This window comes from Dreissena polymorpha, chromosome 12 (genome assembly GCF_020536995.1).
Source record: "Dreissena polymorpha isolate Duluth1 chromosome 12, UMN_Dpol_1.0, whole genome shotgun sequence".
Lineage (NCBI taxonomy): Eukaryota > Metazoa > Mollusca > Bivalvia > Myida > Dreissenidae > Dreissena > Dreissena polymorpha.
The window spans coordinates 62,992,037-63,016,658 of NC_068366.1; the positions used below are offsets into that span (position 1 = coordinate 62,992,037).

General features: G+C 35.5%; 1 protein-coding gene across 5 annotated transcripts in view; it reads left to right on the top strand.

The window, feature by feature from the left end:
• LOC127853253 (arrestin domain-containing protein 4-like) overlaps positions 1-24,622 on the top strand; it is a 154,249-nt gene that overhangs the window by 110,205 nt on the left and 19,422 nt on the right. For 4 of the 5 annotated variants that reach the window (XM_052387594.1, XM_052387591.1, XM_052387592.1 and 1 more), the window contains one exon: positions 19,297-19,451. In XM_052387594.1, coding sequence (XP_052243554.1) covers positions 19,297-19,451 — 155 coding nt within the window. Of the gene's footprint in view, positions 1-5,664; positions 6,019-19,296; positions 19,452-24,622 lie in introns of those variants that run through there. The other variant, XM_052387596.1, reaches the window with a different exon arrangement.

The window sequence follows — 24,622 nt, forward strand, 5'->3', positions numbered from 1 at the left end:
TTCATTATGTTAACTTTTTGTGTTTTATTTACATTTTATCCACATTTATTCACAACTTGTAAATGAGTCGTGCTCTGTGAAAAAGGGGTTTAATGCATATGCATAAAGTGTCGTCCTAGATTAGCCTGTTTAGTCGACACAGGCTTATCAGGGACGACACTTTCCGCTTTTATGATATTTTCTGTTTTAATTTAGAAAGTCTCTTCTTAAGAAAAAATAAGTGAAGGTGGAAAGTGTGGTCCCTGTTGACTACACAGGCTAATCTGGGATGACATTTATGCACATGCATTAAACCCCCTTTTGTTGGTCATTTCACACACTTTTCTCCTGAACAGTGATGTATTTGTTTCTAAGTTTTGTGCCCTTGTACTGTTTTGGCTGTTATATAAACTAGTGAACGTTTGTGTGACATTAAAACTTCACAAACTTCTTAGACATTTCTCAAACGATTACAAAGAAACTTCAAATAGCAGACATCAATATGGACTGCAAAGACACTTTGATGTTCATATTTACATATTGATGTAATTTCATCCAATTTCAGTTTTGAAGCTCGAGTAATAATTTGTTTGCTTTATTGACATTTGCCATTCCTGTGTTCAATAAAAGAGAGTAATTCAGTTCCAATGTTTGTCATTCATTTTTATCAGCAACAAATACGACAGGCATGTCTATTAATATTTTGATTACAAAAGAGTATGTTTGACTCTATTCTGAATCCTTTTATTGATCTTGTAATTTCAAGAGCTGTAATTGATAAAATTAATTAACTGTTTCAGCAGATTTTGTTGTAATCCATATTAAATACAGTGCTCACTCACAGTAGAGTTTGGATGGTATTGTCTGTAACAAATTGTCCTTGAAGCATAATAGTTGCTTGTACGTCACCTAGCAGATGAAATATAATTGAGCCAGGTCATGCAAAAATGGGTCTTTTGCCAAAGAGTAGCTCCATATATAACATTAGGCTGAATTACAACCACAGTCAACAAATTGCAGCTTTAAAAAAACACTTCACATGTATTTTGTGGAAATCTTCTGTACTGATTAAGTTTGTGAAAATTTTATGTTTTCATGTACAAGATCATTTAATTCTTGTGGAAAGTGTTTTCTTTAATATTTAATTGCATAATAAAACTTTGTAACACTTAAAACAAAATTGGGATTAGATTTCATTCTATAAAAAAGGCAGAAAAATGTATTTCTTTCAAGCAAAATAAGCTATAGTGAAAAGCACATCACTTCTTACAGAGGAAGTGAAGCCATTTTAGCCTGCATATGTGTTACTGTTCTGTGTACAGGGACTTTTGTATGCCCCAATTCAACTCCTTTTTGAAGAAGATACTAGGGTTTATGGCTTAGAATGTGTTCAAAGATAGATTTGCTCAGTTGGGTGACATTTCGGAGCCCATTTGTTTATTCATGATATTTGGAGAACACTTTCATATACAACCATGTAATTGCTGTTATACAGTACAGGCAACGTGTACTTTGACAAAAACGCGTGTCCGCGGTGTTCAATTTTCCCGATGGGTGACATTTCGCGGGGGGCGGACACGCTACTGACCGCGGTGTTCGGCGAACACCCGAAATCGCCGCGATTGCACGTCATCATTAACTGGAACACCCGTGATCACCGCAATGCCGCGCGGCCATTGATACATGTAATACCTGTCTGCGATGGTCATTCAAGAGTTTTAAATTTACATGTACATGTACAATGTACAAATGAACATAATAAACTACATGTATGTGCAAATGTATGCGTACTTAAAGTGATATTATGGGCAACTAACAGTATTTACAATATACAATGTAGGTGTGTATCGTAACCGTTGTTTATTTTTTGTGTTTTCGCTCGATATACACTTGCATTTGTTAATGCAGCATCAACATAATTAAACAATATCCCGAAAAGAAAAATAATCCATTTGAATATCAACGTACTTTCGTTTTGACAACTTACAACAGAAATGAATCGATGTACGATGCGAGTCTAAATGTAGTTTTCATGCAGATTCTTTCATACGACACAATGACACAATTTGTTTTTACGGATTATTTCAGCTTAGAGGGATGGGTGAGTCATGTAACATATCGAAAATAATATATATTTTTTTATAAACAACCGGTAACAAGATGAGTTGAAGATAATTTCAGATACCACATTCATTATAACTTATTGTTTTCACCCGTTTCTTTTCAGCTCAATTCAACAGTAACAAAATGCCCATCACTTTAAATTCGGACAGCACGTAAAGTCGGAAACGTAATAAAAGCGCTTAGATCATCAAGTCTATTAACTGGTATGGTGTTAAGCAATTCAATCGCCGTTTTTTAACAACACATATCGAGTTATAAAGAAAGTGAGTATTAAATAATTTATTTGCGTCCGCCTGTACTGTCTGAAATAACGTACTGCATCAGTATGCTACGAAATTTAGAAATTGTCAACTGTCGATTGCAACGACTGCAATCGTAAACTGTTGGGTTTTTCTATTCATATACATGTATTTTAACAGATTATATTTTGTGTCTTTCAGGTTTCTTCCATTTCAGCACTGGACTCGTTTGTTGAAATAAAGTTCTTTAAGATCTTTGAAAGAAGTTCAAAATTAGTAAATATAGCATGTATATAGAGAATGATATTCCGGATCATTCTCTTTCATGCGGTATTTTCGTTAGAGTTGTTTTGTTCGTTTGTAACTTTTTGTGCTTCTTCCCGACTTTTTCTGCTGACATTTCCGCTTGTTCTCAATGCTTTGCATGGCGAGTTGTGAACAATATCTGATGTAAGATATTTTATATTGATCTAATCAATATTTACTTTCTAACGTAGCCCATGTCATCCTTCGTTTTCAAGTTAGTTATTATTTATAAAGATTTGTTACCGGTTATAAATTTACATATCAGGTTATGAATATTTGATAACAACTCGTGATATTCGTTCATGTTGAATTAATTGTTTGTTTTTGTTTTTCCTGCGTCTTCCCCTTAGCATATAACATTGCATTATTTAATAGATAGAATCCTGTATATACATGTATGTACGTAATAACAACAACATTATAAAGTCGGTATTTATTCGAAATGCACAGTGAATATCAAATATATACAGTATTTACATAATTTACATTCAGTAGAAGTATTCACATGTTGTTGTTCAGAAGCGATAGAAAAATATATACAGTATTTACATAATTTACATTCAGTAGAAGTATTCACATGCTGTTGTTCAGAAGCGACAGAAGCGAAGTGTCGCATGAGGTGTTTATCTCGGGAAGCATGCTGTGCAGGTCCTCCATGTACCTGTTGATGTCGGCAGATGTGCCCGCATCTCTCCTCATTCGTCTCTCCTCTCTACCCTGGCGGCGAAGAAGTTCATTAACCTTAGGCACAACACTGTCACGCCATACATTTTCCGCCAGGGCTTCTGGATAGAACACACCGCATTTTGTTGTCGCCAATATGTTTTAGATTGATATTATGCGCATTTTCGACTGTTGAATTGAGCTGAAAAAGGGAAACTGGTCAAAATATTTAGTTAAAATATGGTAACTGACCAATTATCTACAACTCGTCTTGCTTCCAGTGGTTAATAAAAAAATATAATATTCGATATTTTTCATGACAGTTCAGTCCTCTAAGCCGAAATGATCCGTAAAACAAATTTGTGTCTTTGTGACGTATGAATGAATCTGCACTAAAATGAAATTTAGGTTCACATCGTACCCCGAATCATAACGAAAGTACAATTGATATTCAAATGATTTTTTGATTGTTTCGGGATATCGTTTTAGAATGTTGATGCTGCATTCATAGATATAAGTTTATTTAAAAAGACAACACCAAAAAATAACCGACGGTTGCGATAGACACCTATACACATTGCATATATTGTTAGATGCGCATAATATTACGTTAAATACTTAAAATATCCTTCGACCATCATGTACATAAAAATAGACTATATTTACTTGTATTCATTATCGCTTTAAAGCGGGTATATACGATTTTTATATGTGTTTAATTGTAATTGTAATACATTGATAAAATATGTTACAATAACACAAAATAGGCAAGAAAAATTACACATTAAAGCCGAATTTCATAAAATGCAGCAAAGAAAATTAGCGCCCCGAGTCGATTGTGACGTACATATTTTCCTACAATAACCGAAGCATTCGTCTTTGCATTAGGATCGGAGTTAGTGTTCGTGTGTCGTATGAATAGATATCGTTGCAGGAATTCAAATAAACCGTTAAACTAAGTTTAGATTCACATCGTACATGTTTGGTTTACATGCTAGCGAATTCGGCTGTACAGCCGTTTTAAATTTCAGAATTAAATATCTGGCTTATTTCGCATTTTTCGACACGTTCTTCTTTACTTTTATTTTAATTTATATTTAAATATATATATATATAATAAGTTTATTACACATTTTATATAAATTCATAAATATTTGACAACAACGTATATACCCGCTTTAAATGAAAGGGATCATTAATTTACGTTTATATTTAATTATTTTATTTTTAGCGAACACGATGAACACCGCGGTAGATATAATGGGTCCGCGGTGATTCGCGGTGTCCACCTTATTGAAAACGGCCCCCGCGAATATTTGATCTGAACACCCATCGCGGGGGTCGTTTGGTAAGCGAACACCGTAAAATGAACACCGCGACAAGTGGCGTTTGTCAAAGTACACGTTGCCTGTACTGTACACATACAGATTTTTAGGTCAACATGTCAAAGGTCAAGGGCACAGGTTCATGTGACAGGAAATGTGTTTTGGCTCTATATTTTGAGAACACAGAACTATGATCATGCAAATTAGAATAGTGGTTACATGGTAGGAAATAGATCTATCCCGGAAAAGCATGAGTTTAGAAAAAAAACACTAATCACCGGGTACAAACAACGCTGGTCCATTAAATCAACCAATGATAGCTTACTTTAAATTAAAACGGTTGATACGGTGTGTGATTTTGAAAGGATTATAAATGGGTCATGTTTATTTGTACCAGCAGATTAGTGGTCTTTTTCCAAAAAGTTGCTTTTTCCGGGATACATATATTGAAGCATATTATGATTTATATTTCAACAGGTTAAGGGTCAAGGTCAAACTAACTTGTATCAAGGTTTTGGTATGTGAAACCTGTGACATGTAATCATCTTAATTGGTATGATGGTTACTTGTGATCAAAGAAAGATGCCTCTTGATTTTTAGGTCAAAGATCAAGGTCAGTCTTGAATGGCGTGTAACATAAAATTTGCTTCAGCACACTATCTAGAAAATTCTTAAGACCTGAATACTGGTTAGTCTTGAGGAAGCATTAGGTTAAGGTCACAGGGATGTTTGTTAAGCTCAAAGTGTGAGGGAGTGTTTGTGTGTGCATGTTTGATAAATGTTACACAAGATTTAATTTACATGATTTGTCACCATCAATTACTTGAGAGTGGCTGTAAAGCCAATAGTGAGAAATGACAATTAAGCAGGCACTATGGGCCAATTACAGCTCATAACACTGGGTACCAGGCAGTATTGGTTTGTCAACTTGTTAGGGATATTTACGCAAGTCCTCAATTAGATTGCTCACGGCTATTGGAAGCCAGGCAGGCACAGGTTGTGTTCTTAACAACAAGATTTTAAGTTGTAAATCTTGCTTCAGGTACCTAGTACATAAAGGAACTGTTTTTATGAGCAGGGTGAGATCAATAGATAGATATAGACTGACTCGGGTACTATAAGAATGGATGGAAGCACCTGAGTAGCTGAATCATATTAAAGGATATTTCACTGAAGATCACTTTATTGTATTTTGCATTTCTATCTTTTGCTAAAAGTGGGCTGTGGAGAAACAAATGGTTCACAAGTGATTTTTGGATTATGAATTTTCTATTAATGAGATTTTGAGAGATTTTATAAAAAGATGTGTAGTGTCATGATTATTAATGAGAATTTCACATTTTAGTTGATTAATGCATATTGGATAATAATTTGTACATGAGGTAAGTTATTGGGGATGTTTTGCCATTAATTGTTTAATCACTTTTATGAAAAATGATTATTGTATTTGTTTTATTAAAATTGTACATGACATTACCAATTTTAAGAAATGAATGTATTAAATGTATGAATTTATAAGGTAATTAACTGTTTTTGATTGTTTTTCATTCGGAGTTTAAATAATTGATAACCATCGTTTTATTAAGTCTTAACTTATAGGAATAAAATTATATAATACTACATTATTCAATATTCAAACATTATTCTTGAGTTACCTCATATTGTTCCTCTTATTTCTAGGGAAAATAATTTATTGACATTCTAAGGACTTAAAAGCAAAATGAATTATTTAACAAAACAACATAAAATTGTAACTACATCTTAAAATAGATAGTATATATCTATACTTTATATACTATATCTATACTTGACATTCTAAGGACTTAAAAGCAAAATGAATTATTTAACAAAACAGCATAAAATTGTAACTACATCTTAAAATAGATAGTATATATCTATACTTTATATACTATATCTATACTTGACATTCTAAGGACTTAAAAGCAAATGAATTATTTAACAAAACAACATAAAATTGTAACTACATCTTAAAATAGATAGTATATATCTATACTTTATATACTATATCTATACTTAAATATAATAAATATTGTATAAATACTTTATATATATATATATATATATATATATATATATATATATATATATATATATATATATATATATATATATATATATATATATATATATATAATAAAGTTTTTATATATTATTCTTGTATAAATTATTAAGTGAAATATTTGCTTAGATCACAAATTAAACTAATTTCCTAAATAACCAGCAAAGTTGTTTAAATACAAACAGTATATTCTGTTATACACAAACATTAGATAAAAGCGATACAGATGCTTTTTAAATAAAGTTTTATTTCTGAAAAATTGTAGTGATTTATATGTCTATTAGGTTGATCTATATGACATCTTGTTACAGTTAATACTTGATTTAATACATGATTTGAGTTCAGCAGTGACCACATTAAATTTTATTTGGCAACATCAGAAAATCAGTCAGCAACAACTAAAAAGAAGATTTAATGATCACAATCTGTTGGAAAGTTAATAGATTGTTCCTGAATAAGATATCATTCAATTGTCTAAAATCCATTTTGTATTGGGCATGTCTTATAACACTGCAAAACAGTTATACAATTTTTTCGGCGTAAGCTGTATTAAGCCAGCTTTTCACCTTAGCCTGACCTTTGTAAGTGTCCAATAAAATTCCAATAAAATTTCCCGCGGCTAGGTACGAATGAATACACTTCATTTATTCCATTGGCTGATTTGAGTATACCACCAGAACATTGGAAACATCTATTATTGTGTAACATTGAAACTGTTTCAAGAATCACAAGAATATTATGATTGTGTGGTTCCTTCAGAAATAATTGTCCTTCATATGATCTTCTCTCTGGGAAGACAGTGCTTAATGCATGAGGGCAAAATGTCCCAGATTAGGCCAAAAAAAGAAGGTCAGTTTCAGGTCTCCTGACTGTGGGGTCATCAAAAAAAAAAAAAAAAAAATTGTTCATTTTCGTTCATAGACATGTAAGATGTTAATATCAAGCATTTATATATATATACATGTATTTCTTATACACTGTAACTCCAATATAAAGCGCTCCGTTATAACGCTGAATCCAATATAACGCGGAGGGTGCTTGGATCCCATTTTTTCTCCAACCTTCCATTTGATTTCTGATTCAAATCCGTATTATGCAACTTCATGTATTTTCAGACAATTCAAAGATGGCGGCAATCACAGTCATGTTGATTGCTTTATTCAACCGTCCGTTGAACCGATTATAATCGCCTCGAGGTTAAACAACACCGACAGCTAATTGGTGTTAATGTTGTGTAATGTCAATAAAGGTGTGAAAAACTCGCGTGTCAGTGTTTATTACATGTATTCCTCATCAGAGCGGTTCAGTGCGATAATTTCCATAAGTTAAGTGCAAGCGGGATAGTTATACAATTCAAGTAGTTCAAAACGATTGAAACATAGTTTGACTATATTAAATGAGCGGCTGTGAAATATACTGCCTACTGTATAAAACAACTTTTTCTGTCATTTCATTATTATTCTAGTATTATGTCATTTAATCTTTCAGTTCGTGTATAAGAAATTAAATAATGCAGACGATTTATTTACATGCGAACGCAGTGTACCGGCAATTGTTAACAGAGTTTCACTTTCATTTTCGCGCGGTATCAGAAAGTCCCCGGGAAACACGTTTTTTGCATGCGTATGACGCAATAAAACAATTTTTTGTACATGAGTCGTATTGCATTTAATCTAAATTTAAAGTCGCTCGTCCAATGAAAGCTCTGCCCCATAATGCACTGTACTCTTAACACTTCTGAAAATGGCATATATGCGTACGGTTGTGTTTACGAATTTCTTAAACATATATCGTCATTAATGTTCAAGATTATTATTTTTTAATTGATGTTGCAATTTTATTGGATTATCGGATAAATGTGCACATAAGAAAAGCGGTATGTATACTGTTATCGATACGATTCGGTTTATATGCATATATTTGCGTCAACACAGCATGGCAATATACATGACCTATATTATAGGCTATTCTATACCTGTTTTTTTTATAGCGCCCCGCAGTAAATGAGCTCAAAACCTATAACGCGGATCCGTTATAACGCTGTTTTGCGGCTTGGACCCCATTGACCGCGCTATATTGGAGTTACAGTGTAATAAGCTTTAGTAGCCTTCCATTCTTTAAGTACCCGAAAGACAGAAAAAAATCCCTACCTACCGACCCTTTTTTTTTTCCCAAGAAGACCCCAAACAGACTTTGTTTTGTTTTTGGCCTTAGCCTGTGCAGTTTACACAGGTTTATCAGGGACAATACTTTCCGCTCTTTTAAAGGTATTTTTCGTTTGAATTAAGTTTCTTTTTAGCAGAAATACCGTTAAGGCGGAAAGTGTCACAGGTCCCTGATAAGCCTAAATCATTGATGACACTTTCCGCTAGTCTTTTTCTTTTTAAGGAGGTCACCTCTGAACAAAAGTCCAGTGAAGGCTGAAAATGATCATCATTCTTTGATTAGCCTGTGTAGACTGCACAAGCTTATCTGGGATGACATTAATGCAAATGTATAAAGCCAAGTTTTCCCATAATGAGGCTGATATATTTTTGAAACATTTGTGTCTTGTTCTGAGAAAACTGGGCTTAATGCTTATGCGTAAAGTGCCCTCCCAGATTAGCCTGTGCAGTTCGCACAGGCTAATCATTTTAGTTTGAAGGAAGTCCCTTCTTACCGAAAATCAAGTTTAAGCGGAAAGTGTCGTCCCTGATTAGCCTGTGCAGACTGCACAGGCTAATCTGGGGCGACACTTTACGCACATGCATTAAGCCCAGTTTTGTCAGAACAAGACACATTTGTTCCACTCATGAACACATAGTAATGGCGGCAAGGATTATATTTCAAACTCTTATAATTAAAAATGGAACCATGCAGTCAGATTCAGTGAATTCATTGACGTAGGTTGGATGCTGCTGTTTGCGTCAAATGCAAAGTTCTTTGGCTTGTACAAATGCTCAAAAGTGTTGATTGCATGAAAAATTCACACAACCATCAAGCTAAACCACAAGTATCAGTCCCAAATTTGGAATTTTATTCCCCAGGCAGCTTTGGTTTCTCCAGATTGTCCCGGAAATCTATTTGTGGATTACCAGAAACACTGGATGATAATATATTATGTATAGTTCAAATAACAAGCCAATTGCTCTGCCCTCAAACTCTGGTTTTGGCGTTGAAATAGGAGGTGTATGGCAATTGATATCTAAAGAGTACAACTGTTAAGACGTCTATCTGGTTATCAACAAAAAGCATAATAAATTACATGAAGTGCTTCTGTTTTGTGTTAGTTTAATAAAAGACATTGATTAAAGGGGCCTTTTTACAGATCTTGGCATGTATTGAAGTTTGTCATTAAATGCTTTATATTGATAAATGTAAATACTGCATCTAAAAAGCTAAAAATTAAATAAAAAAATACTGAATTAAAGACAGAAAAAAGTAACCCGCATCGAACCACTGACCCCTGGAGTAAAAGTTTATCGCTTAGACCACTAGGCTCTCCGTACTCATACAATGAGTGATGAATTGTACTGTAAATAAGCAAAATGTATCAACAACAACAGAAATTACCAAAATGATTGAAAAGGCCCCTTTAAACTTTTGTAATAGGTGTTTATACATCCTATTTGAAGTTCTTGTGGATTTTGTTTTTCGTTTTTTTGCAAAACATACATCTTACCAGTCATGTTTATATAAAATTGGACTTGATTTAACCCAGCTCACTGAACCCCATTCCAAGGCTGGTAGATTATTACACTCTTGGGTACAGATGGTTAACATATTAATTGGTGTTTATGATACAAGAACAAAGAAATACCACTGGATAATCCTGTACAGAGAATTAATTACCACTAGTGTTTGTGAGGTTGCAAGACAAATGTTTGGGTTTGAGAATAAATAGACAAATAGCTTCATAATATCAATTTATGAACTGGTACTGGGTGATCAGCAACAATGGAAGCGGGAACAAAGGTGTGAAAATAGTGTTGCATGTAAGAAAAAGGATTTTTCTGGAAAATTATTAATTCCAGAAAAAAAATGCATTTAGACTGCATAGGCTAATTTGGGACAACATTATGCACATGTATTAAGCCCTGTTTTTCCAGAGCAAGGCTCATTTGTTTTCAGTTTTCTATATTATTTCAGTCATGTCATACAGGTTGTCTGTGTGTGCATTATGCATGCTTTATTGATGATATGGAAATATATGAGTTTGTCAAGCCTACATATTGTGAATGAGGGCAAATTGCCTTTAGGTTTGCTCACGTACGCCTGAAAGGATCCGACTTTTTCTGAGCATTGTGATGTTTCTGAAACCATTTAAGAGCTTGGCTAAGTATTCCATCTAAAATGTTGAATCTAGTTTTAAGTATCTTGGATTAAATATGTGACTTCTTAAGTCACGGTTTACAAGTATTGACTTAACAAAAGCCAGATCAGGAAAACTACTGTCCCCCATGTAGTATTTATGCTTTGCAATGGACCTTGACTATGTTAGAATGCCCAACACAAACAATTCTGAGCAAGTTTCAAGGATTAAACATGAGACTTCTAGAGTATAAACAATGTTGCACTGTAGCCATTTAACCCTTACAGTGCGGGAACCGAGTTGTGAAGGCCTTTGCATACAGTTTGGATCCAGATGAGACGCCACAGAACGTGGCGTCTCATCTGGATCCAAACTGTTTGCTATTCTGATAGTATTCTTTGAAAAAAAAATCGAAGAAAATGCTAATTTTAGAAATTCAGCAGACGACATTTTTGCAGACAACAAATTTCCCAGCATGCAAAGGGTTAAGGAAAAATGCTCTTACCCCTCAGGTGGCAAAGTTTAAGAGCTAGAACCATTTTTATGCCCCCAAAGGAGGGCATATAGTGTTAGCACTGTCTGTCTATCCGCCTGTCTGTCCATCACACTTTTTATTGAGGTTCAAAAAATATAACTCCTATGTCGCTTCAGATGTAACCTTCATATTTGGTATGCACGTGAATATGGACAAGGCCTTTCCATAGGCACTCAAATTTTGGCCCCTTTGACCTTGACCTTAAACTTAGGATCCATGTTTAGGTTTCGAAATCTGCGTTTAAGATTTCGAAAAATGCTCATAACTTCTATCAAAGCGTTTATCAGGGGCATATGTCATCCTATGGAGACAGCACTTGTTGAACTTGAAGGTCAGATATCATTAGAACAAATATTCTCGGTAAGTTTTATAATGATGGGGCCAACTATATAATTTCTAAAGCGTTCTGACTTGATGATCAAGTTGTTGACCTCATGTGACCCAGTTTTGAACACTGCCAATATGTCCTTATAGGGAGAAAAGTTATGTCCAATATTCATAGAAAATTTGGCAATAAATGTTGTGTTAAGAGTGTTAACATGGTTAATTTTGATTGTGAAGGATCGCGATGACAAAAAGCATACATAATGTGATAACAAAAGCATGTTGTGCTCGGGTGAGCTTAATATAGCATAGCCTATGAACATTCATTCAGCATTCGCTTAACAAAATCTTTTGAAGCATTCTTCATTGAAATCATCAGGTTAAAATGATCACCTACAGTGCAAAAAAGGTGGGCGAACAAAATGAAAACAGTTTTTATACAATTGTGCATCTTAGAAAAAAGTAATTGACAAAGTTTAACAGCAAGAGGCCTTTGCTGTTTCAGCTACAATAAGAATGAATTTTGTTAGACGTTTTAGAGTCGAGTTGATCGATGCCCAAGTTAAATCAGGAATTACTGGCCCAGTGAAGAAATTGACGAATTGGGAACAAAGATCAATACCCAAGAGATATTACGAGTTACTGGCCCAGCAAATAAATAAATTAGGGAAATATTGGGGATCAATAGATATGTAATAACATTGTAGTGTTCAATGTCTGTCACATATCTCAAAATCGTACACTGAAACTATAATTTAGATACCAATATCAGTATCAATATCTATATCTGAGAGAAGTAAGTTTTCCAATTAATTTCTTATATGTTTGTATTACCTTTGTTAGTTTCTGTTGATGTACTATGCACAATGGACCCTCTGAGAGCCAAGGACACAGAAAGCAAAATAGAGAATACTAGGTAAGCGTTGAATACAGAGAAGTTTATGTTGCGAGGCTTAGAACGCCGGGAGCGCGAGCCTTGGCGAGCGCTTTCGGAGTTTGAGCCAAGCAACATAAACTTCTCTGTATTCAACGCTAATCCTAGTATTCTATTTATCCCATTTGATTTTTTTAAACGTGACATTTAAGATAAATAGATCTAATAACCTTAGTCTAACAATTATTTTAATTCATTCTTAAAAGCGCATAACATCTAACGAATGTAACCATGCGTAGTGATATAAATGTATTTGTTCTGGTACGCAAAATAGTCTTAAAAAATTCACACACAAACTGTAAAACAAGTAAAAATATCACCATATGCCTCGACTCAATTTTACGCAGCATGCGAATTGTAACACATTACGACCGCGAAAAGAAGATTTTACTTTACTATAATTCATTTTATTTTCAAAAGAAAATGATCAAAATCCAATATGGCGGCGATTGCTCTTGACAAATGATGTCGATGTCAAGATAGATTCTACATGTACACCATCGACGAGTAAATAGACAATTGCAGCGACTGACACTTTATTTGACTTAATATGCAGGGCAATACGTTTTTCGACTTCGGACGACGAATTTAAGGACGCACAGAAGGTGTTTTTAGCTCCACTGGCCAAAGGCCAGCAGGGCTTATGTCATTGTCCTGTGTCCGTCGTGTGTGCGTCCGTGCGTTAAATTTTTCTTTAAACATCTTCTTCTCCTAAACTGCTGGTCCAGTTCTGATGAAATTTCTCAGGAATGTTCCTATGGTGAACCTCTTTCAAATTTGTTCAAACTATGCCCCTGGGGTCAAATTTGACTTTGCCCCTGGGGGTCAAAAAATTTAAAAATTGCTACATAAGGCCTATTTTGTGCAAACTTTAAAAATCTTCTTGTCCATAACCGTATGGCGTAGGGCTACCAAATTTGGTATGTAGTGACATCTTATAGTCCTCTACCAAGTTTGTTCAAATTATGCCCCTAGGATCAAATTTGACCCTGCCCCGGGGGGTTAAAAAATTGAAAATTTGCTATATAAGGCCTATTTTGTGCAAACTTTAAAAATCTTCTTGTCCATAACCATTGGGCCTAGGGCTACCAAATTTGCTATGTAGTGACATCTTATAGTTTTCTACCAAGTTTGTTCAAATTATGTCCCTGGGGTAACATTTGACCCTGCCCCGGGGGTCAAAAAATTGAACATTTGCTTATATGAGGCTTATTTTGTGAAAACTTTAAAAATCTTCTATGTAGTGACATCTTATAGTCCTCTACCAAGTTTGTTCAAATTATGTCCCTGGGGTCACATTTGACCCTGCCCCGGGGGTCAAAAAATTGAACATTTGCTTATGTAAGGCCTATTTTGTGAAAACTTTGAAAATTTTCTTGTCCATAACCATTGGGCCTAGGGCTACCAAATTTGGTATGTAATGACATCTTATAGTCCTCTACCAAGTTTGTGCAAATTATGCCCCTGGGGTCAAATTTGACCCCGCCCTGGGGAGTCAAAAAATTGAAAATTTGCTTATGTAAGGCCCATTTTGTGCGAACTTTAAAAATCTTCTTGTCCATAACCATTGGGCCTAGGGCTACGAAATTTTCTATGTAGTGACATCTTATAGTCCTCTACCAAGTTTGTTCACATTAAGCCCCTGGGATCAAATTTTTTCAACCCATGCGCATTTCAGGCTTTTTTCGCACAAAAAAACAGTGGAGCGATATAGGGCCATCATGGCCCTCTTGTTTATATAATGTTATGGGTATGCTGTGTGTGATCTGATGCATCAATGGCGCCCATGTTAAAATCATATCCCAGTGAACAGGGAACGATAAAAGTACAAACAAAAACCAAAACACATTCGAACTAGTATCTCACCTTTAATTATCCTTTAAAATCCATCTAATAAATTAATCCATTTAACTCAATAATTGACGATTTTGCATCTAGGTCTTTAATAATTATTTTAGCATAGTTAAATAAAGACCCTTATGCCATCCTATCACTTACACTGTATTCAAATGAGTTCATGAACTCAATAAACTTTCATCTTCGTCACACGCTACGTCATGTACTCTATGTACATTTCTGCTGTTAAAATGAACCGGAGCAGTTTATCAAATAATAGCCGTTGGTAAACTCGGTTGCATTTGCAGATTTCTGCATACAAACATAATTATGTTTAAACTTGCACAATGTTTCATTTGTCTATGGTAAATGCCCATATTGTACAAGAAAATAATTTAATATACAAATACAGAAAGAATGGAAAACATTCCATTACACAACAGATAAATGAGTGGATAATACCCGTGTACATTCCGAATTCCAGTGTGGTGCTATTTTTACCATCTTATACTTTACACAGCTCTATGCCTAACGTGAATTAAATCGGAAAGCAAATATTGCAGATTATTTATGAATTGTGCAATATTTGTATGGCTTGTTGTACATTCTTAAATGTCAAAAGTGCATGCATGGATTATAAACAATGTACATTACACGAAATAAAGAAAATCTTATAAATTTACAATTCAAATATGTTGATATACAGTACATGTACATGTGAAATAAGTCGCATGTATAATAAATTGTCAATTTTTTGGGGGGAAAAATGACGCAATAAGTATGTCATTTTATGATGCCATCAATCAGCTGATTCATTATACAGATGGCGAAAAATTATGTCATATGACTAGATTTAAAGGTTGAAGGTCGAATAATTTTGAAGCTAAAGTTTTCTCAACTTTATTTCTTATGAAAAATCATTCAGTGGTAAAGTAAAAAGTAGGCCGTGCACACGACAGGTATATCCCACAGGGTTCAATACAGGCTAGTATATTCCATAAGGTGTTATACCGTCAATGTAGCGTTGAAAATGGGATAAAAACTAATTCACAATATTTACGTTTTATATTAAAACAAATTGAGAGGTAGTTGTGGCTTGGTAGATATTATGGAATCTTACTATAAGGAGGTCGAAGGTTTAATCCCAGCTTTGGGATTGTTCTCAGTATCTGCTCTTAACCCATTTATGCCTAGTGGACTCTCCCATCCTTCTAAATTGGATCAATTCCTTTGAGCAAACAGCGTAGACCCATATGAGACGCCGCACGATGCGGCGTCTCATCTGGGTCTACGCCGTTTGCCAAGGCCTTTTTTTAGACGCTAGGCATAAATGGGTTAAACCTACACACACTGGTTCTACTCAGGAAATGATCTTGTAAGTGCATCTAAAAGCTGATGGCTTTTGACAACATTAAGCTCAATTAAATTAGTCGAAATTAATATCTACTTCAAAGAACTTCTGATATTGTGGAGAATACTTACTTTCCTTACGTACCAAAATTAAATAGTTTCATGAGAACAATTGCCAAAGAGCTACAGAACTCCTGAATATATTAATCTTACATCAAACATTACATATTTATATTTTGATCATATCCACGTAAAGCATAAATGTTGCAGGACAGTATAAAAGTTTATTTAACCCTCTTAGCGCTGGAACCGAATTTTAAAGGCCTTTGCAAACAGTTTGGATCAAGATCAGACGCCACAAAACGTGGCTTCTGATCATGATCCAAACTGTTTGCAATTCTGATAGTGGTCAAAAAGTGAAGAAAATGATGATTTTAGAAATTCAGGAAACAACATTTTAGCAGACAACAAATTTCCCAGCATGCAAAGGGTTAATGTCTTAGGAAACTAAATGCTTTCAATGCTTTAAACACATTGCTTGAATAATTTTGTATGCCCCCCTTCGAAGAAGAGGGGGTATATTGCTTTGCTCATGTAGGTCGGTCTGTCGGTCGGTCCACCAGGTGGTTTACGGATGATAACTCAAGAACGCTTGGGCCTAGGATCATGAAACTTCATAGGAACATTGATCATGACTCGCAGATGACCCCTATTGATTTTGAGGTCACTAGGTCAAAGGTCAAGGTCACGGTGACCCGAAATAGTAAAATGGTTTCCGGATGATAACTCAAGAAGGCTTATGCCTAGAATCATGAAACTTGATAGGTAGATAGATCAGGACTCACAGATGACCCCTATTGATTTTCAGGTCACTAGGTCAAAGGTCAAGGTCACGGTGACCCGAAATAGTAAAATGGTTTCCGGATGATAACTCAAGAACGCTTATGCCTAGAATCATAAAACTTCATAGGTAGATTGGTAATGACTGGCAGATGACCCCTATTGATTCTCAGGTCACTAGGTCAAAGGTCAAGGTCACGGTGACCAGAAATAGTAAAATGGTTTCCGGATGAAAACTCAAGAACGCTTATGCCTAGGATCATGAAACTTGATAGGTAGATTGATAATGACTCGCAGATGACCCCTATTGATTTTCAGGTCACTAGGTCAAAGGTCAAGGTCACGGTGACCCGAAATAGTAAAATGGTTTCCAGATGATAACTGAAGAAGGCTTATGCCTAGGATCATGAAACTTCATTCGAAGAAGAGGGGGTATATTGCTTTGCTCATGTCGGTCGGTCTGTCGGTCGGTCCACCAGGTGGTTTCCGGATGATAACTCAAGAACGCTTGGGCCTAGGATCATGAAACTTCATAGGAACATTTATCATGACTCGCAGATGACCCCTATTGATTTTGAGGTCACTAGGTCAAAGGTCAAGGTCACGGTGACCCGAAATAGTAAAATGGTTTCCGGATGATAACTCAAGAACGCTTATGCCTAGAATGATGAAACTTGATAGGTAGATTGATCAGGACTCACAGATGACCCCTATTGATTTTCAGGTCACTAGGTCAAAGTTCAAGGTCACGGTGACCCGAAATAGTAAAATGGTTTCTGGATGATAACTCAAGAACGCTTATGCCTAGAATCATGAAATTTCATAGGTAGATTGGTAATGACTGGCAGATGACCTCTATTGATTTTCAGGTCACTAGGTCAAAGGTCAAGGTCACAGTGACCTGATATAGTAAAATGGTTTCCGAATGATAACTCAAGAACGCTTATGCCTAGGATCATGAAACTTGATAGGTAGATTGATAATGACTCGCAGATGACCCCTATTGATTTTCAGGTCACTAGGTCAAAGGTCAAGGTCACGGTGACCCGAAATAGTAAAATGGTTTCCAGATGATAACTGAAGAACGCTTATGCCTAGGATCATGAAACTTCATAGGTACATTGATCATGACTCGCAGATGACCCCTATTGATTTTCAGGTCACTAGGTAAAAGGTCAAGGTCACGGTGACCCGAAATAGTAACATGGTTTCCGGATGATAACTGAAGAACGCTTATGCCTAGGATCATGAAATTTGATAGGTAGATTGATCAGGACTCGCAGATGACCCCTATTGATTTTCAGGTCACTAGGTCAAAGGTCAAGGTCCCAGTGACAAAAAACATATTCACACAATGGCTGTCACTACAACGTAGAGCCCATATAGGAGGCATGCATGTTTTACAATCAGCCCTTGTTTCTCATTCAGACACCTGGTCAAACTGAAAGTCAGTTGAATTTAAATTCTGAAGGTTTAAGTGACAACTTCTCTTTCCCCCAACCGTTAGAGATCATTATATTTAATAATGGTCTCCCAGTGTCTATTTTCCTTGTATTTGTTAACACCCAATAGTCCATTCCTGGACAGATGGCAAGTAGCAATCTATTAATCACATTATAGACAAATATATGCAAAAAGACATAAACAAACTACGTGCTGTGCAAGGCAAGCATAACAAAACATGCATTGGAAGAAAGAAAACAGCTTATTAATCGATCAGAGACTAACAAAGACCCTTCCGATGACATCATAACTGCCAAGTATTTAGACTCTTAATCATTACCAAATGCTTTGTGTCAGAACTGTCAACATGGCTGGATGTAGTAAACAGGGAAAACAGAACTTTTCCTGTAGCACTGAGTGAGCAAGATAGGGAGGACAAAGTTCTGCCTTGATGAGCATTCTGTTGAATTTAGTCCCTGATTAAACCTGTACAAACTGCACAGGTTAATCTGGGAGGAGGACACTTTATGCACACACGTTAAGCCTTAAAGCGCTGGAGCTGAATTTTAAAGGCCTTTGCAAACAGTTTGGATCCAGATGAGACGCCACAGAACGTGGCGTCTCATCTGGATCCAAACTGTTTGCTATTCTGATAGTATTCTTTGAAAAAAATTCGAAGAAAATGCTAATTTTAGAAATTCAACAGACGACATTTTAGCAGACGACAAATTTCCCAGCATGCAAAGGGTTAAGCCTTTCCTGCTCAGAAGCAATAGGAAAATGGATATAGGCAATCAACATAAAACCAGAACAGACTTCAAGTAAGTCAAGGTTTTATGCTGTTTGCTGCTCATCTTTAAAGGCTTGGAATGAAGCCTTTAAAACTTGAATTTACTGGTATTAAGAATATTATTTAATTTAATTTGATTTTCAAAGAGAATACAAACAAGTTCAAATGCGTATCTGAATGGAAAAGGGTTAGCCCCGTTTTCCAACAGTGAAGCTAAAATGTTGTTTCTGATTCCAGGAGCAGCTCATGTAGTGGTGGTCAGGTGGGAGGCATGGAGTCCCGCCTGGAGAAGTTCCAGATCATCTTCAACAATCCCACCGCCACCTACCGTGTGGGAGACACTGTTTACGGCTATGGCTGGGTTATACTGAAGGAGCCCATATTCATACAGAGTACGTGTGAAATGCGTTTGAGTTTTGAGGCCCTTTTCTGTTGTTTTGGGCAACTTGTATCATAAATCAGCAAAGGAAGGGGTTTAAACAGTCACTGCTTTTTCCATCATTATCTTTTGCAGAGTTGTGAAATATATTTTATCCCCCGCCAGAGGCGGAGGGATATTGTTTAGGGTTGTCCGTCCGTCCGTCTTTCCGTCCGTCCAGCTGGCACTTTTGTGTCAGGTGCCATATCTTGGAAGTGCTTTGGCAGATTTCATTGAAACTTGGTATGAGTATATATATGGATAAGAGAATGATGCACGCCAAATGGCATTGTAAACCATTTGTAAATAACGGAGTAATGGCTCTTTGTATCTTGAAAAAATGCGTTTTTGTTTCCGGAGCCATATCTTGGAAGTGCTTTGGCAGATATCATCGAAACTTGGTATGAGTATACACTGTAACTCCAATATAGCGCGGTCAATGGGGTCCAAACCGCCAAACAGCGTTATAACGGATCCGCGTTATAGGTTTTGAGCTCATTTACTGCAGGGCGCTATAAATAAAACAGGTATAGAATAGCCTATAATATAGGTCATGTATATATATATATTGCCATGCTGTGTTGACGCTAATACATGCATATAAACCGAATCGTATCGATAACAGTATACATACCGCTTTTCTTATGTGCACATTTATCCGATAATCCAATAAAATTGCAACATCACTTAAAAAATAATAATCTTGAACATTAATGACGATATATGTTTAAGAAATTCGTAAACACAACCGTACGCATATATGCCATTTTCAGAAGTGTTAAGAGTACAGTGCATTATGGGGCAGAGCTTTCATTGGACGAGCGACTTTAAATTTAGATTGAATGCAATACGACTCATGTACAAAAATTGTTTTATTGCGTCATACGCATGCAAAAAACGTGTTTCCCGGGGACTTTCTGATACCGCGCGAAAATGAAAGTGAAGCTCTGACAGCCTCTGTTAACAATTGCCGGTACACTGCGTTCGCATGTAAATAAATCGTCTGCATTAGAATTTCTTATACGCAAACTGAAAGATTAAATGACATAATACTAGAACGATAATAAAATGACAGAAACAGTTGTTTTATGCAGTAGGCAGTATATTTCACAGCCGCTCATTTAATATAGTCAAACTGCAACCATATCAAAGAAAGAATGTTTCAATCGTTTTGAATTACTTGAATTGTATAACTATCCCGCTTGCACTTAACTTATGGAAATTATCGCACTGAACCGCTCTGATGAGGAAAACATGTAATAAACACTGACACGCGAGTTTTTCACACCTTTATTGACATTACACAACAGATTAACACCAATTAGCTGTCGGTGTTGTTTAACCTCGAGGCGATTATAATCGGTTCAACGGACGGTTGAATAAAGCAATCAACATAACTGTGATTGCCGCCATCTTTGAATTGTCTGAAAATACATGAAGTTGCATTATACGGATTTGAATCAGAAATAAAATGGAAGGTTGGAAAAAAAATGGGATCCAAGCACCCTCCGCGTTATATTGGATTCAGCGTTATAACGGAGCGCTTTATATTGGAGTTACAGTGTATATGTGAATGTAAAGAGGATAATGCACGGCAAATGGCATTGTATGCCATCGGATAATAACGGAGTTATGGCCCTTTGTATCTTGAAAAAATGCTTTTTTGAGTGTCAAATATAACACTTTTGTGTCCAGAAGCATATTGGCGGGGAATATCAATTCAACGAATGTGCTTGTTTCCCTAATAATTGTCTCTGTCACTCTTGTCTGTTCATCCATGTGTTCTTCCATGACAGATTTTGTCTATTTCATTGAGCACCAACACCTATTGCTACAACTATTTCATAGTTATTAAGTTGTTGCTTAGGTTTACCCTTTCCCACTCAGAAGCAAAGAAAAGAATGGCTATGTGCAAACAGCGAAAATCAGAACAGCCTGCAAGTTACTCACAGTCCGTTCAGGTTTTATGCTGTTTGCTGCTAATCTGGGGCAACACTTTCTGCAAAATCATGCATTAGTCCTGCTTTAACCCTTCACCACTTAGATACCCATTTTGACACATTTGTAGACCCTTAGAAAGTTAATTTTAATTATAATAGGCATTTCTTACTAGATTCAAGTTTTAAAGGCTTTATTGCCAAACCTCCGGTACTGATGAGCAGCAAACAGCATAAAACCTGAACAGACTGCGAGTTACTTGCAGGCTGTTCTGGTTTTATGCTGTTTGCACATATATTGCCATTTACACTTTGCTTCTGAGTGGGAAAAGGTTAAACAGAGAGTGTCTTGTAAGAAAGACACCCAGAGCTGCATTTGACCTCATGGTTACAATGGTAATTGACTTTGGGAATTCCCTGTAGTACTGGATCTGAACTTAAGCCCCCCACATGCCTTTCCTAGAGGATTGTACAGGGTAATATTTCCATGTGATGATGGCATAATTATTTCACTCCAGCACAACTGTGAAAGTTATTACATAGTAAATATTGTTACTGTACGGTGAATGTTCTTACTGCAAATTATCCATGAACGCGAACAATGTTTCTCTGGGGTTTTGCATGAGCAATTTATGAAACATGTATGATATGATGGTTGCAAGATAATGGCATGGCATCTTGTTTGTTTATCCATCTGTTCATCCCTTAACCTGCCAACATTGCTGGGAACGTTCTCTTGTAGGTCTTCAATGATTGCTGTTACCCATGTCTGTTGTGTGTAGTATGGGTTTTTAATAACCTTTTTATGAGTTTTGTTTTTCATATTTGTCCGGCAAGGCAGTCAGTCATGCTTGTTTTACACTCTTGTGTTGTTTATCATGTGAACTTGATTGATATAAATGTTCAAATGCATTTGAACTGATGCATTTCACATGAACTAAAACAGAGCTTTACTATGTTGTGGTAAACATGTTTCACTTTGGGAGCATTTATTCAGAAAAATTGGTTTGATATCCAACATGACAAAGTAAAAGAATGTGCGTATTTCAAACACAAAATATTTTATGTTTTGTATTTTTAATTGTCTAGTTAATTGATATGAATGCATCAGAATATTATATTCCAGATTTTAATTTAAAAAGCCATTAGCTGGTGAGAGATAAGCATGTGCCCCTTCTTTTGAAAGCATTTGTTAAAATAAGATAACAGTTTACCTGCTGTACTCTTTAATAGAGGAGCACCTCTCTCAGATATTAGGAAGCTATTGGTGTGTTTGCCCACCTGTTAGACACACCTGTTTCCTGACTGCACAGGGAGATTGGCCATAGATAAAATGGGGTATTGGAAATAGGCTGTTCTGACTTGGTAGAGTGGGTTACAATGGAACATGGAGTAAAAGAGGAAAAATATTTCTGGAGTACATACTGTGACTTTGATATTAGAACATGATTATAAAGCAGTTTGTTGTGATTATTTTTCAAAAGGTCTAAACGATATTTCTGCTTGTTGTGTGTAACATATATAAATGACTATCGCCGTTGATATCTTCCTTTTGAATGCCAGATATTTTATTTCCTTCCGCTAACAACCTGATTCATACCATAAAAAATATTTATTTACCATGGCTGTAATAAATTTGCAATTTAAACTCAGGTAAAATAAAACAATGATATGTTAGCAGATGCATAAAGTCATGTTCTAACAGGTTGCAGCATCAAATTACGACATGCCTACCTGTCAGTTCAAGTCCTCTGTTTGTTAAAAAATGAATCCAGAATGAGAACTCAAGCCATGTCAATTATTCCCTGATAAGAACTTCTGTGTGTTCAAATAGCATCACAGAAGATGCATTGTGATTAGTTTGGCAAAATATATATATTACAGACTGTTAAATGGCTAGGGGTGAATACAACAGCAGGTAAAAGTTACATAGAGGCATGCAGATAACTCAATGGAAATACTTTTCTGGACCTTTACAAATAGTACAAATACATATGAATGATTTGCCCAATTCATGAATTTACCTTGGCGATTGTTTTTTGCTGAAGTCCAAACTATTTAAGCAAGATGCGCATGCATTTCCAAACTTATTTTTAGAAACGCGGTAAATGGCTAATGGGATTCCAAACATCGGCTTTCAAATGCTAGTGTGTTATTTTTTTTTCATTACTATTACATCATTGGTGGTTTCAGTCACAAAGAAAACTACTAAAATTATATAACTAAAAAAAACAATAATAAATAGCTTCGGGATATATATATATATATATTTCATATTTTGCGACATACATTTTCAACATTATCTTTTGCTTTACGTCAATTGACATTTTTGTTACGGTTCACGTGGTGTTTACAGTACTGTTAGCAGAGGAGAAATGTCTAGTTTATTTAGCTTCGGCTTTACAAGTAACTGTAAGTCTGCAAAATCCAATGAAAATTGCACAGAAAAATCATCCAAAAGTGCCAAAAAATACGAATTGAAGCGAAAACGCAACTTTTTACAAAAATGGAAAGTGACTTTGAATGGTTGAGAAATGATGAATTGTTAGAAGCAATTTTTTGCAAACCCTGTGATCAGTACAGTGATGACAAGAGCTCATTGTTCATTTCTGGGTGCACTACTTTTCGCCTTGAATCTATAAAAACACATAAAAAAAGTTCATCACATGTTTGGGCAAGTGGCTTTACGTTTAGGGCAAGTAGATTTTCAAAGTACTTGCCCGGCAGGGCAAGTTGGTTTTTAGGTTAATGTTGAGCCCTGTGCATAAGGTTTAAGTATTGTATTTTAGGAACATACTTTTTAAGATGGTCAACTCCTAAAGGCTCATAAGAAGTGCAATATTATAAAAAAATATAGATGAACATTTGTTAGTGAGAGTTATAGTTGTATAGTCTAACAAGTTCAACGCACAGTTGTTGGGCAGGTGGCCAAGTCCCTCTCCTAAATACTAACATCCCCCTCCTTTGTGAAAGATAATCAAATATTATCAATATGTCAAAAAACAACAATTTTAATCACTTAAAAAAACACAAACATGCAACATAACATAATATGTATTAGTCAAACAACTAAACAAAGCATTTTTAAACACTTAAAAAATAGTTTTCTGAAAAAATATGTTTGGGTATATTATATCAGATTTTCTTCAAAGTGCTTACAAATGTGGTTTTTAATGACATATTGATATTGTTTTGTTGTTGTTTAAGT